The sequence below is a fragment of the Drosophila arizonae genome, chromosome X (genome assembly GCF_054131065.1).
Source record: "Drosophila arizonae isolate 15081-1271.41 chromosome X, UAZ_ARI_1.0, whole genome shotgun sequence".
Taxonomy (NCBI): Eukaryota; Metazoa; Arthropoda; class Insecta; order Diptera; family Drosophilidae; genus Drosophila; species Drosophila arizonae.
The window spans coordinates 602,402-615,607 of NC_142927.1; the positions used below are offsets into that span (position 1 = coordinate 602,402).

A 13,206-nucleotide genomic window follows, 5' to 3' on the forward strand; every position below is an offset into this window, starting at 1 on the left:
CATAATGAAAAATATCGTTTCATTCCAACTCATTGGCCAGCTGTTCGCACCAAAATTGGAAACCAATCCAGTCCCAATCCCAATACCAATGTGATGCCCTCCACCCACTGTTTTTGTATCGAGCTTGAATTAATAATGCTCATCATTTCGAGCGCTGCCCCCCTCAGGCGCGAGTCGCTCAGTGGCTTTAGCTTTAATTCGAAGTTTTCATTTGCAGCATCAAAAGTTAACAGACTTTGCGATTGCTAATGAGATAGCTGAAGACCTTTGGACACTTTGCGAAAAGCCCTTAAACAGGGGATATAAGCCGCCTACTCGAGTGTACGAAAGATACAGAGTCGACCAGAGCCTGCCCAAATGCATAAGCCTGGGCCATCAATCATTGTTGAAGGTGCAAAATGATTTCATTTAAAACCAATTTCCGAATCGTTTGACAGCTCTTCGACGTCGTTTACCGTTAAATGTGTCAATTAGCGCGCTAGGCCGGCTCTATGGCTACGGCAAAGGCAGGCGCGACCGGCGCAGCCGCCGCTCACATGTCCCATAATTAGGCCGGATAAAAATGTAAAGAGCATCTCTAGCAGGTGCGCATTATGAGCAGCAGCCACCAGACCAGCCCCGCATCGCGCTGGGCCTCGGGGCTTACCACCAATTGAGCGACGTTGAACACCTCGGCCGCAGACCGCCACAGCACCGGCTCCCCCCCACCTCGAGCGACACTTGATAACCTAATAAAGCTAGGCACGTAAGCAGCGCTCAGGCGCTGGATAATCTGTAATTAATTGGCGTGCATATCTGTAAACAGGACACGCACAGAATGAGAGCAGCTCGCCCTGTTTCAGTCAGACCGTTCCTCACATTGTCGACGGACACGCAGTCCATGGTATGAGGCTAAATGAGATAGACCCCTCTCTCTCTCTCTCTCTCTCTCTCGCCCTGGCTGTCACTCTAATTAACGTATGCTAAAACATGACAATGTCCCGGCTGTCGATATCATATCTAGGGCTACTGGAGTGGAGTCCTTTGATTGTCTTTCGCACGATGCGAGTCGGCCCTTCGGCTGAAACTGAGTTAGGCGAGACAGATCTCTCGTCTAATGTATTAGGCTAGGTAGGGTAGGTAGTTCTCAGTGGAAGTTGCGGCCTTGACCTCGGATTACTGGGACTTCTCTAACTAGCTAGGGCTCATAGCTCCGATTAACCTAGGCTAATGCTTTGCCTCTTGCTCCTTGCAGCCATTTTGAGCACACTGTGCAAGGAGTTTCTGCGCGTCAATGTGTCTGCCATTCTGTACATGATGAACAACGAGCAGTTCGGCCACAGCACCGCCTCGGCGCAGTACTTCCTGCAGCTGGCCGGTTACCTGGGCATACCCGTCATCTCGTGGAACGCAGACAACTCGGGACTGGAGCGGCGAGCCTCGCAGTCGACGCTGCAGCTGCAGCTGGCGCCGAGCATCGAGCATCAGAGCGCAGCCATGTTGAGCATACTGGAGCGGTACAAGTGGCATCAGTTCTCAGTGGTCACCTCCCAGATCGCGGGCCACGACGACTTTGTGCAGGCGGTGCGGGAGCGCGTGGCCGAAATGCAGGAGCACTTCAAGTTCACGATTCTCAATTCGATTGTGGTGACACGCACAAGCGACCTAATGGAGCTGGTGAACAGCGAGGCGCGTGTCATGTTGCTCTACGCGACCCAGACGGAGGCAATCACCATACTGCGTGCCGCCGAGGAGATGAAGCTGACCGGCGAGAACTACGTCTGGGTAGTTAGCCAGTCGGTGATTGAGAAGAAGGATGCGCACTCCCAGTTTCCAGTCGGCATGCTGGGCGTCCACTTCGACACGAGCAGCGCCGCGCTAATGAACGAGATATCCAATGCCATCAAGATTTATAGCTACGGCGTCGAGGCGTACCTAACAGATCCAGCGAACCGTGACCGGCGCCTGACCACACAGTCGCTATCCTGCGAGGACGAGGGTCGCGGCCGCTGGGACAACGGCGAAATGTGAGTATCTGTCCCCCAAGCCCAGCCCAGCCCAGCTCAGCTTAACCCTCTCGTGCTCAATGTTCTTGCTCAGCTTTTTCAAGTACTTGCGCAACGTGTCCATCGAGGGCGATCTGAACAAGCCAAACATTGAGTTCACTGCCGACGGCGATCTCAAGTCTGCCGAGCTCAAGATCATGAACCTGCGACCCAGCGCCAACAATAAGAATCTCGTCTGGGAGGAGGTAAGTGAGACGCATCCTGCATGAGCCCTCACCTCCAGCTTAGAGAACTTCACACTTCAATGACTTGACTTTCCGAATTGTTTCTCTCTCTTTCTCTCTAACGCACTCACTGTACAATTCACATCCATCCACAATCCTATTATCCAACTCACTCGGAACGCTTTTTGTGCAATTGCAAATCGATTTTTGTTTTGGGTGGGGGCTGGGGCATCATCCACGCACGCACAGATCGGTGTGTGGAAGTCGTGGGAGACACAGAAGCTCGATATCCGGGACATCGCTTGGCCAGGTAACTCGCACGCTCCGCCGCAAGGTGTGCCCGAGAAATTCCATTTAAAGATCACATTCCTCGAGGAGGCACCCTATATCAATCTGTCACCCGCCGATCCAGTCAGCGGCAAATGCTTGATGGACCGCGGTGTGCTGTGCCGTGTGGCGGCCGACCATGAAATGGCCGCCGACATCGATGTGGGTCAAGCACACCGCAACGAGTCCTTCTATCAATGCTGCAGCGGCTTTTGCATTGATCTACTCGAAAAGTTTGCCGAAGAATTGGGCTTCACCTACGAGCTGGTACGGGTTGAAGATGGTAAATGGGGTACACTTGAGAATGGTAAATGGAATGGTTTGATTGCCGACTTGGTTAACCGCAAGACGGACATGGTACTCACATCTCTCATGATCAACACCGAGCGCGAAGCAGTTGTCGATTTCAGTGAGCCGTTCATGGAAACAGGCATTGCCATTGTTGTGGCCAAACGAACGGGCATCATATCGCCTACGGCCTTTCTGGAGCCGTTCGACACGGCCTCCTGGATGCTGGTAAGTCTACAGAGAGAACACAGTCTGACTCTATGCTCCGGTAAGTCCTTACTCGAAACTACTTTATGCGCTCTCTTTCTCTCTCGCTCTCGCTCTCGCTCACGCTCACGCTCACGCTATCTCCTGCTACGCCTTGGCTTCGGACGTACCTGCCACCCCCATCTCCCCCATCCCATTCCACTCCCCTATTGAATTCAACAGGTGGGTATCGTCGCTATTCAAGCAGCCACATTTATGATTTTCCTGTTTGAGTGGCTATCGCCCAGCGGCTACGACATGAAGCTCTATCTACAAAACACGAACGTCACGCCCTATCGGTTCTCGCTGTTCCGCACGTACTGGCTCGTCTGGGCGGTGCTCTTCCAAGCCGCCGTCCATGTGGACTCGCCGCGCGGCTTCACCTCGCGCTTTATGACCAATGTGTGGGCTCTATTTGCTGTTGTCTTCCTTGCCATCTACACTGCCAACCTGGCGGCCTTCATGATAACCAGGTTGGTTGACCCTACTCTCCTCTGGGGTAGCCTGCTCTCAATTTGATTCTCTCCCATCCGTTTGCAGAGAGGAGTTCCATGAGTTCAGTGGACTCAACGACAGCCGCTTGGTGCATCCGTACTCGCACAAGCCCTCGTTCAAGTTCGGCACGATACCCTACAGCCACACGGACTCTACCATACACAAGTACTTTAAGGACATGCACTACTACATGAAGCAGTGAGTAGCGTCTCTTGGGTTCCTCTGATGCACTTCCCTCTGATCGCCGCTCCGATTCGTTTAACAGGTACAACAAGACGAGCGTGGCCGATGGCGTTGCCGCCGTACTAAACGGCAACCTGGACTCGTTCATCTACGATGGCACCGTGCTGGATTACTTGGTTGCCCAGGATGAGGACTGTCGCCTAATGACTGTGGGTAGCTGGTACGCAATGACAGGTGAGTGTGATTCCCCTTCCTTTTCCCCTTTCCCTCCCTTTCATTTTGCTTGTATTACTGGCTTGTTTATTCATCCTTGTGGTGTGGTTGATCCTATCTAATATTTCTTAATCATGCTGCCTTCCGTTCTTTGTCTGCTTTCCTTGGTTTATGTTCCGTTTATGTTTTCCTTCCATGCCTTATTCGCTCCTCACATTGCCTTGCCTTGCTCACGCCCTTCCTTCTCTCTGTTTATCCCTCGGCAGGCTATGGCTTAGCTTTTAGCCGCAATTCCAAGTACGTACAGATGTTCAATAAACGGCTGCTGGAATTCCGAGCCAATGGAGACTTGGAACGTTTACGTCGCTACTGGATGACAGGCACCTGTCGGCCGGGCAAGCAGGAGCACAAGTCCTCCGATCCGCTGGCTCTCGAGCAGTTCTTGTCCGCCTTCTTGCTGCTAATGGCTGGCATTCTACTGGCCGCGCTGCTGCTGCTGCTCGAGCACGTCTATTTCAAGTACATACGCAAACGTTTGGCCAAAAAGGATGGCGGTCATTGCTGTGCCCTCATCTCGCTATCCATGGGCAAGTCACTCACTTTCCGCGGTGCCGTTTACGAGGCAACAGAAATCCTAAAAAAGCATCGCTGCAACGATCCCATTTGCGACACGCACCTGTGGAAGGTCAAGCACGAATTGGACATGTCCCGGCTTCGCGTGCGTCAGCTGGAAAAGGTCATGGACAAGCACGGCATCAAAGCGCCGCAGTTAAGGTGAGCCCCCAAACCCTCTGGTGAATGCCCTGACCTGGCTAACACTGAAAACCATTTTAGGCTAGCCTCCTCGTCGGATCTGCTCAATCATCACCATCTGAAGGAACGTCCGCCCTTGCTGGGAAACCTCAGCTTGGCTGCCAGCGCTCAAGATCTATACAGGTGGTAAGTTTTTTATTACAGTGAAGCTCCTGCATGCTGCTAACCCTCTGTCCCTCAATGTTGTGTGTATGCCAGAGAGGGAGGAGGCGAGAGAGAGGGAGTGCTTAGTCCGTTGAGTCAGCAATTCAATTAAGCGATTGATTAGAATAACAGAGTTCGGTGCTGTTGTCTTCCGCATCTTCCGTTCCCACTTCCAGTAAAAATGTATGGAAATTACGTTATTAAATTAACTTATCTACTGCTTCCGGGACAGTCAGCCAGGCACCCGGGCAGCTAGTTTTGCCAGTGGAGTCGTTCACACACATTTGCATATCATTTACAGCTTCCTCCACGTCCCACCCCCACCCCCGCCCCTTTCGCATGCAGCCAGGTCAGCGACTAAAACCGACGAGATTAGCAAATCAAATCGAAAAAGTTCCTTTTCATGTTGTTGCGAAATCGATGCTGGCTTCGCATCCAAGAGAAAAGCCACGCTGCCAGCTGTATTAGAGCCACAAAAATTCATCAACCATGCAAATCCGTTTAGTTGCGACAAAAGTTTTATTGTGACGCGGACATTCACCAGAAATGTGTAAGCATGGCTTACACTGGTTTCAAACAGCATTTGGTATGTACTGCGGATTAGCGAGTGCTCGAATTGCTACAGCTTTAGCTGCGGACGAAGGCCGGAAACAGGAAGTTGCACTTAAGTCAAATTGGCCATGAGTCCAGTTGGGGTCATGACAGATCCATCTGTAGAGCAGTTAAACTTTAGCATTATCATCCATCAATCTAAGCCTAGAGCCCCTGGGGCAACGAACGAGAGAAGAACTCTGCTAGGTAGATAGATCTCAGATGTTATGCCGGCTAATCGGCCAATTTGTCGGAACTTCCTCCCGCATTAGGGCGAACGCTTTTGGGTTTGTTTCTCTGGTTTGTGGCTTAAACAATGAACAGCATTTAGCCAACAAATTGGTGATGCGCTCTACTGGATAAAATCTTGAAATGGAAAGTTGGCCAACTAATTTGCATATGAGCATGTGCTTAGATGATCTCCGTGGCCTGCGCAGGGGGTCGGGTCACTTCGCCAAAATATGCTGATGCATAATGTTTACGTTTTCTGCTCACGCATCAGATTAGCCTCGCAGCGCCAAGCCCTTCGTATACCCAGCAAAAGCAAATGCGGCGAGTGTATATTGGCTCTGAGTGCGGAAGGGAGGAATCCTTGAGTAAGATAAGAATTCCCCTGAGATGAGCTTTGAATAAATATGTCTGATAACTCTTGATATTTCCTCAATTTCGATAAATATCGATATATCAAAAAGACTTTTCAGGATAGAAACAAGTTTGTAATACGAATTGCTGCGACGATTGGATACTTCAGCCCCATGAAGATGGGAAAGGCTCCTACGCTTCTATCTATATCACTTCCAGGTCTTGTAGGTTAGGGTATCTGCCAGTCGGGCAGCTCTTCGAACCGGCTCGACATGTTTTTCATTTGTTTGATGATGGACGTGGACGTGGGGCTAAAACTTTTCTGCAAATTGTGCAAATTAAGCGCTTGAATAAAAACCGCCAAAAACTTTGCGGAAACAACAACAAAACAACAGCAAAAGGGGGAATATGAATGCATTTGCATATACCCATACATATGTATGTATCACGTACATTAACATACATGCATATGGATATGAATATGTATTTATTGATATTCATGCCACGTGCTCGAAACTTTTCACTCGCACTGCAGACAAGCCAAAGGGTCAGATAAATGCTAAAAATATCCTTTCCTTGTTGCTGCTACTTTGGGGCCGCCCAGAGACCTGTTGTTTCCCACTGAACTGAATCCGAATACAGTTGCAGTCAATAGAAAGTGTGAGTCCCAACTCAGAAATACCCTATCCACTGCACACCCAGACACACTCACACATTGAAGCAAATGAGAGACCTGGTGATTGCAAGATTTCTACTACTTAATGTACTCGAGTCATGGGAAGGTTCCCCAGCGTTCTCAGGACTTCGAGAGGATATCCCATCTTATATGTCCACAACAAGGGCAAAGTGTGCGGAGCTGTTGTATGGAATTAACTAGAGGGTATCCGATAGTCGATCCACACTCACTCTTATCGCATTGACATAGGCAACAGCTGTCGTGTTTGCACGTTTGCAGGGCATCTGCTAGTCGGTCCTGCGAGTCGCTGACCACTTTTTGGCATTGGTTGCTCTCATTGCGCTCACTGATTGATGATGCTCAATCGAACTCTGAGCAAGCTCTCTCTCTCTCTCGCATCATATCAATCTCTGCTCTCTCTCCTTCTCTCTCTCACTCTGTTCACTTGCAATAGAATAGTTTTCGCATGACCATGGGATGGACCACTGCAGTGACGAATGCTCATCGATTTATGCACTTGTGTGTCCCTAATGAAGCACATTTTCAATTTAATGCACTACACAGATACTATATATATATACTATGTAAAAATGTTGCTATATTTACCGCATATATGTGTTGGTTGCACCACTCGCATGATTGATATTCATATATATTTTCAAGCAAACCTTATATAAGCAACCTCTATATAATATGCTAACTTTTTGGAGTGTAATTTTCTTGTTTTTACTGCTGCGGCAACTGCTATCCATCAACATCAATCAATGGCCAAACCGACGTCATCGAAAGGTCTTACAAGACGGAAATAGCTGAAATGGAGACGGTGCTGTGAAGTGTTTACCAGGCATCATCTACATTTTTTTCTCTAGCCACGTCGATCCAAATACTACAGTAAATAAGTTCAGCGCAACCCATATCCATCCCAGCCGAAACCAAATAGAGCTGCCAACTGAAGACGCACCATTCATCGTCACATCCCAAACGAAACAAATTTACATATGATGTAAGTTGTTCAACTCAATCCACATCAAGCATAGCCAGAAAACAGCAAAAGAAACTCAAGCAATAATTTAATTGGATGCCAAGTTCTAGGCATTGCCACTAAGACAGTTTGCTCGTCAATCATCGTCAATCACAGTCAAGTAAAACTCTTGTAATTACAACAAAATAAAACAATTTTTTTTATATCTAACATAAAAAATAAACCAAAAGTCAAACTTATGATATAAGCAGCTCGGATCAACCCGCATCAATCAGCATCAACCAAAACCAAAAAGAAGAACAAGCAGAATTAGCAGCGAAGCCAAAGTCAAATTTATACAAGAAAAACAACTAAAAATTAACAACACTAAAAATACAAATAAAAAACATATGCATATATATATAAAGTCTCAACAACACCCTTCATATATATATATGTATATATATACACAAAAATATATAGATGTATATTTAATCAAAATGTTTCAAATAAATGTAAACTGAAAGCTTTTTAAAAGTTAATAAATAAAAACAAATCTAAAAATAATTAAAGCCCAAAGCGCCTCACACAAAAAAATAAAAATAAAAATTAAACACATAACAGAAACACAAAATGTTAAAAAGAAATAAAATATAAATTTGCAAAAAATTTAAGAAATAAGTTTTAAATGTTAAAAGAAAAAAAAAACCAAAAGAAAAAAAACAAACAAAACCAAATGTGTTTTTTTTTTTTGCTCGATTGAACTGTGAATGTTAACAACAAAAAATTTTTTTAAGTATTTATTAAATTATATACGCCAAACTATATATATATATATATATAGACATATATATATATAAAAAGTCGAGCTGGAAATCGAACTGCGGAAACTTGCAGTGCCAAATTGAAAAAAGCAAATTAAAGTTGTAATTGAAATTGAAAATGAACTCTAACATAAATTGAAACATAATATTTAAAATGAAAATTCCATTGAAATTGAAGCTGAAACTCGAATTGGACAAACTTGAAAATGAAATTTATATTCAAATTAAAGTTCAATTGAATTGAAATTATGGTTGAAAGTGAAGCTGAAATTGAAACTGAACGGAAATTGAACAATATTGAATTGAAACAAAAATTGAATTTGAGTTTCAACGTAAGCTTCAAATTGCAATTGAAATTTGAATTTAAAATGAATTGAAATTGAAACGGAATGAATTGAAGACGTACGCATTGCTAATCATATACACACTAAACATATTTATATATAAATATATGTATTTACTTAATTATTATGATTACGATATGAATGTTATTGCATATACACGTACATATACATACATTTATTGATATACATGCATACATATATGTGTATATACAAATATATATACTTTTTCCCTTTTTTTGTGGATAAAAAACCAGAACTTTAAGAGGAATCTTAACATTAAAGGGCATTTCCCTAGAGCTTTTTCTTAAATTTCATTTTGCCCTATTGTTCAATACTTTTTAGATTTATGATTTGGGGTCCCATTGGCTACTGAATCAGCTAATTTAATGCTACTTCAATAATATTCTTGGGATAGTCCAGAATTTTTCTCTATGATTTGCTAACCTTTCTCATCTACCAACACTGCTCAACAGTCAACAGCACTGGTCAACACTGCTTGGACTTGCACTTGCATTTTTAACACTACTAAGTACTCAATCTTAAGTTAACCGTGCTTATTGACAGACTGCGAATTCGAGGAGCGAGTATATCAAACTTGACTTTGATTTTCATTTCCGCTTGATCTGGGTTATCAATATATACATATGTGTATATTATATTGATATATACATATATATATACATACATATATTTACAACAAAAAACATAAACAAATAAAATAAAATCCATTGTTAAACATTAAATACTTAGAAAACTAAATAAAAAGAACTAAATTTAAATAAATGAAAACAATTTTAAACAAAATCAAAGCAAAAACTAAACAAAAAAAGAAAAGAAAAAAACTAAATAAAAAAAATTAATTCAATGTTTGTGTTGCAAATCGTTTTGATGTCTCTTCTAAATGTTTTTGAAGCTTAAAGAAAAAAACTAAAAAAAAAAAACGCTTAAACTAAATATAATAAAGAAACATAAATTTAAATTAATAAATGGATGCTTCTTAAAAACGAAAAAAGAAGCAAAGAAAATTGAAGAATAATTGAAAGGAAATGCAAACAATGTTAACAGTAAAAAAAAAAACAACAAATAAAAAAACGTTTTTAGTTTTATTTGCAAAGAGTGATTTTTTGTAGTAAAAAGTAAAAAAAAAATATTTTATACACAACTCAAATGCAGAGAAAAAGCTAAAAAAAAAAAAAAAAAACCAAAACACAAAAAAAAAAATCAAGAAAAAACAACAAACCAAAACAAAATAGCGAAATGTTAATTATTACGTATATATTTTTTAAGACAAATTGTTCACAAAAAAGAAGACAAAAGTAAAAACTAAAAACCCAATTTAGTATTTAAAAAAAAAAAAAAACAAAACAAAAACTTTACGAACAAATTAAAACAAGTAAAACAAGTTAACATTACATTGTATAAGTAGTTAGTAATTTAACACTAAAGCAAAAAAATAAAAAGAAGAAAAAGACGTAAGCTAAGCGAAATGCAAATGTTTTATGTATTATGTATACAAAATGTTGTTTTTTTTATCATTATTATTAAATGTTATTCAGTAACGTGAAAGAGGAACCACCCACAAATACACTCAAACACAGTCACTCACAAGCATACACACATATATATATTCCTTTTAAACTAAAAAATAAATGCCATGAAAAGAGTAAAAACTCAATAATAATAATTATAAAAATAATAATGACAAATGAAAGAAAGAATGGATAAAATCTGCAACGAAAATGTATGTTCACCACAAAAGAAATTTTTTTCACAAAAATTACACAAAAAGAAATTGTATTGGCAAAGCAAAACAGAAATGAAAAGAAATCCCATATTATTGAATATGCATTTGATGTGGTAGTCAAAAAAAGGCGAAAACACGTACATTTACGTATATAAAAAAAAAAAACAAAAAAAAAACTTGCAATAAATGTGTATACAGAAAACCGAATTTTACATTTATTTCAATTAAAATAGTGGGAATCTTAACGGGTTTTAGTTGTAATGCTCACAACAAGCTATTTGCTATGTCACTTACATTGCTGTTATTTCAAGACATCAGCAGACATTCAAATTATGGAAGTATCTGACATATTAATATCATAAAACTCAAGCTGAGAGCTGAAAAGACTAGTTCAATAAAAGAGATTGGGAGCCTAACCATATTACCATAGTCAAATTATAAATTAAATAATAATGATATCGAAGTTTTCCTAACAGCTATAGCAGCTAGCTTTGTAGCACTCGCTGACTATCGGCATACATTAACCAACACTTATTAAAGTTAGAAAAGATGGAAAGTGTTATCGATGTCTGACAAAGTACGCTATTCAATATTTTTATCAGTTATCAACACTTATTCAGGCCTAGTGGCATTCGCGATGTCCACCACTCGTCCATTTTGTCAACGCTCCCAGCGGCATCCACAACGTGAGTAAAGTGGTTTTACTTTTTAGTTTAAAAAAACTCAATTTCCATTCTGAAAAATTATTCTAAATAATGCAAACTGGCAATTTTAGAAACAGTACAGTTGCAATTCAGTTGTTTGATATTTTTTGCATTTATTTTTTGTTTTCTTTTGTATCTTGTGGCACGTGTGCCTTGTTGAAGTTAGGTTATGTTGCAAAGTGAAGCTAAAATCTTGAGATCAATTGAATTAATTTGCTTTTCTTGTTCTGTTACAGGTTTCGTAACTCTTTCACGTTAAAATGTCGGGAGGCTTAGATATACTGTCCCTCAAAGAGGATGACATTACCAAAATGTTGGTTGCCACTACTCACCTGGGCTCCGAGAACGTCAACTTCCAGATGGAGCAATACGTTTTCAAGCGTCGTGCCGATGGTGTGAATATCATCAATTTGGGCAAAACGTGGGAGAAACTGGTTTTGGCTGCACGCGCCATTGTTGCCATTGAGAATGCATCCGATGTGAGTAACAAATGAATTGTATATATTTGCTTATCGTGGGTATGCTTGTTGCGTTTGGTGCACATGATGAGATTTATCTAATCTTTCGGGTATGAAATTCAATGATTTCAACTTTTCAACTGATACGCCCAAACACAGCATACATACATTTGACTGGTCACACTGTAAATGCTTTGTGACTGCTATTTGAGTAAGCGGCGTTATAATTTCGCATTTTGATTGCAGGTCTTCGTCATCTCATCACGTCCCATTGGCCAGCGCGCTGTGCTGAAGTTCGCCAAGTACACGGACACCACACCCATTGCTGGCCGCTTCACGCCCGGTGCCTTCACCAATCAGATCCAGCCCGCTTTCCGCGAGCCACGTCTGTTGGTTGTCACCGATCCCAACACCGATCATCAGCCCATTATGGAGGCGTCGTACGTGAACATTCCCGTTATTGCGTTCACCAATACGGACTCGCCATTGCGCTATATTGACATTGCTATCCCATGCAACAACAAATCGCCCCATTCGATTGGTCTTATGTGGTGGTTGTTGGCCCGTGAGGTGCTCCGTCTGCGCGGTACCATTTCTCGCACCACCGAGTGGCCCGTAGTTGTGGATCTCTTCTTCTATCGCGATCCCGAGGAGGCTGAGAAGGAGGAGGCTGCAGCGGCCAAGGAGCTGCTGCCACCACCCAAGATCGAGGAAGCCGTCGATCATCCCGTCGAAGAGACCACCAACTGGGCCGATGAGGTTGCTGCCGAAACTGTCGGCGGAGTCGAGGACTGGAACGAAGATACCGTCAAGACATCCTGGGGCAGCGATGGCCAGTTCTAAGATGTTCAGCCGGCCGAAAGCGGCCTAAACGAACTGTCAAGCATAAATAAATGCCAACATTCATTTCTCAAAAAAAAAAAAAACAAAGCACATGTGTTTCTATTTACAAACAAAAGATGGCGTCAGTCGGCTGTGAGCGAGGTAGTAGTATATTGACCTAAGGTGTCATGCATTAGAGCAGTGCGGCAACATGCACAAAAACGTTCCAAAATACGAAACGACGTCGGATATATGTATGTATGTACGTGCATTTCCATCAGTCAAGGGCTATACATATATGTACATATATATTTGTAGTTTAGCTTAGCATTTGTACATATGCATATTTATAGCAATTCAATGATATTCTGAGTTCAGCAAATGTGTCGAAAGTATTTATGAAAACCTCCCACATCTACTATTTTCATCCATACTTATAGTATGTGTGTAACTTAGTAACTTAGTCAGTTAGACCAGCTGATGTGTCGAAATTTTTTGGGTGTATACCCAGCGAAATAGGCGAATAATTCCACTATTAAGGATTTCGAATACTTCTAGAACAACGTTGATATACAATATATG

The 13,206-nt window shown here is 42.2% G+C and overlaps 2 protein-coding genes across 10 annotated transcripts in view; both read left to right on the top strand.

The window, feature by feature from the left end:
* The window catches only part of Nmdar2 (glutamate ionotropic receptor NMDA type subunit 2), a 33,517-nt gene extending 23,250 nt beyond the window's left edge, over positions 1-10,267 (top strand). For 7 of the 9 annotated variants that reach the window (XM_089473317.1, XM_018016518.2, XM_089473318.1 and 4 more), the window contains exons 3-11: positions 1,235-2,006; positions 2,080-2,230; positions 2,459-3,052; positions 3,254-3,543; positions 3,611-3,763; positions 3,831-3,982; positions 4,228-4,735; positions 4,796-4,900; positions 7,557-10,267. In XM_089473317.1, the coding sequence (XP_089329443.1) occupies positions 1,235-2,006; positions 2,080-2,230; positions 2,459-3,052; positions 3,254-3,543; positions 3,611-3,763; positions 3,831-3,982; positions 4,228-4,735; positions 4,796-4,900; positions 7,557-7,599 (2,768 nt within the window). In that variant the 3' untranslated portion in view covers positions 7,600-10,267. The remainder of the gene's footprint in view (positions 1-1,234; positions 2,007-2,079; positions 2,231-2,458; positions 3,053-3,253; positions 3,544-3,610; positions 3,764-3,830; positions 3,983-4,227; positions 4,736-4,795; positions 4,901-7,556) is intronic. The other 2 variants (XR_016270887.1, XM_018016522.2) reach the window with 2 other exon arrangements.
* Positions 10,268-11,203: 936 nt separating this feature from the next.
* sta (stubarista 40S ribosomal protein SA) lies at positions 11,204-12,732 on the top strand. The gene is made up of 3 exons (XM_018016531.2): positions 11,204-11,326; positions 11,581-11,823; positions 12,049-12,732. Exons 2-3 carry the CDS (start codon positions 11,605-11,607, stop codon positions 12,643-12,645), a joined length of 816 nt encoding a protein of 271 aa, XP_017872020.1. The 5' UTR covers positions 11,204-11,326; positions 11,581-11,604; the 3' UTR covers positions 12,646-12,732.
* The last annotated feature ends 474 nt before the right edge of the window (positions 12,733-13,206 follow it).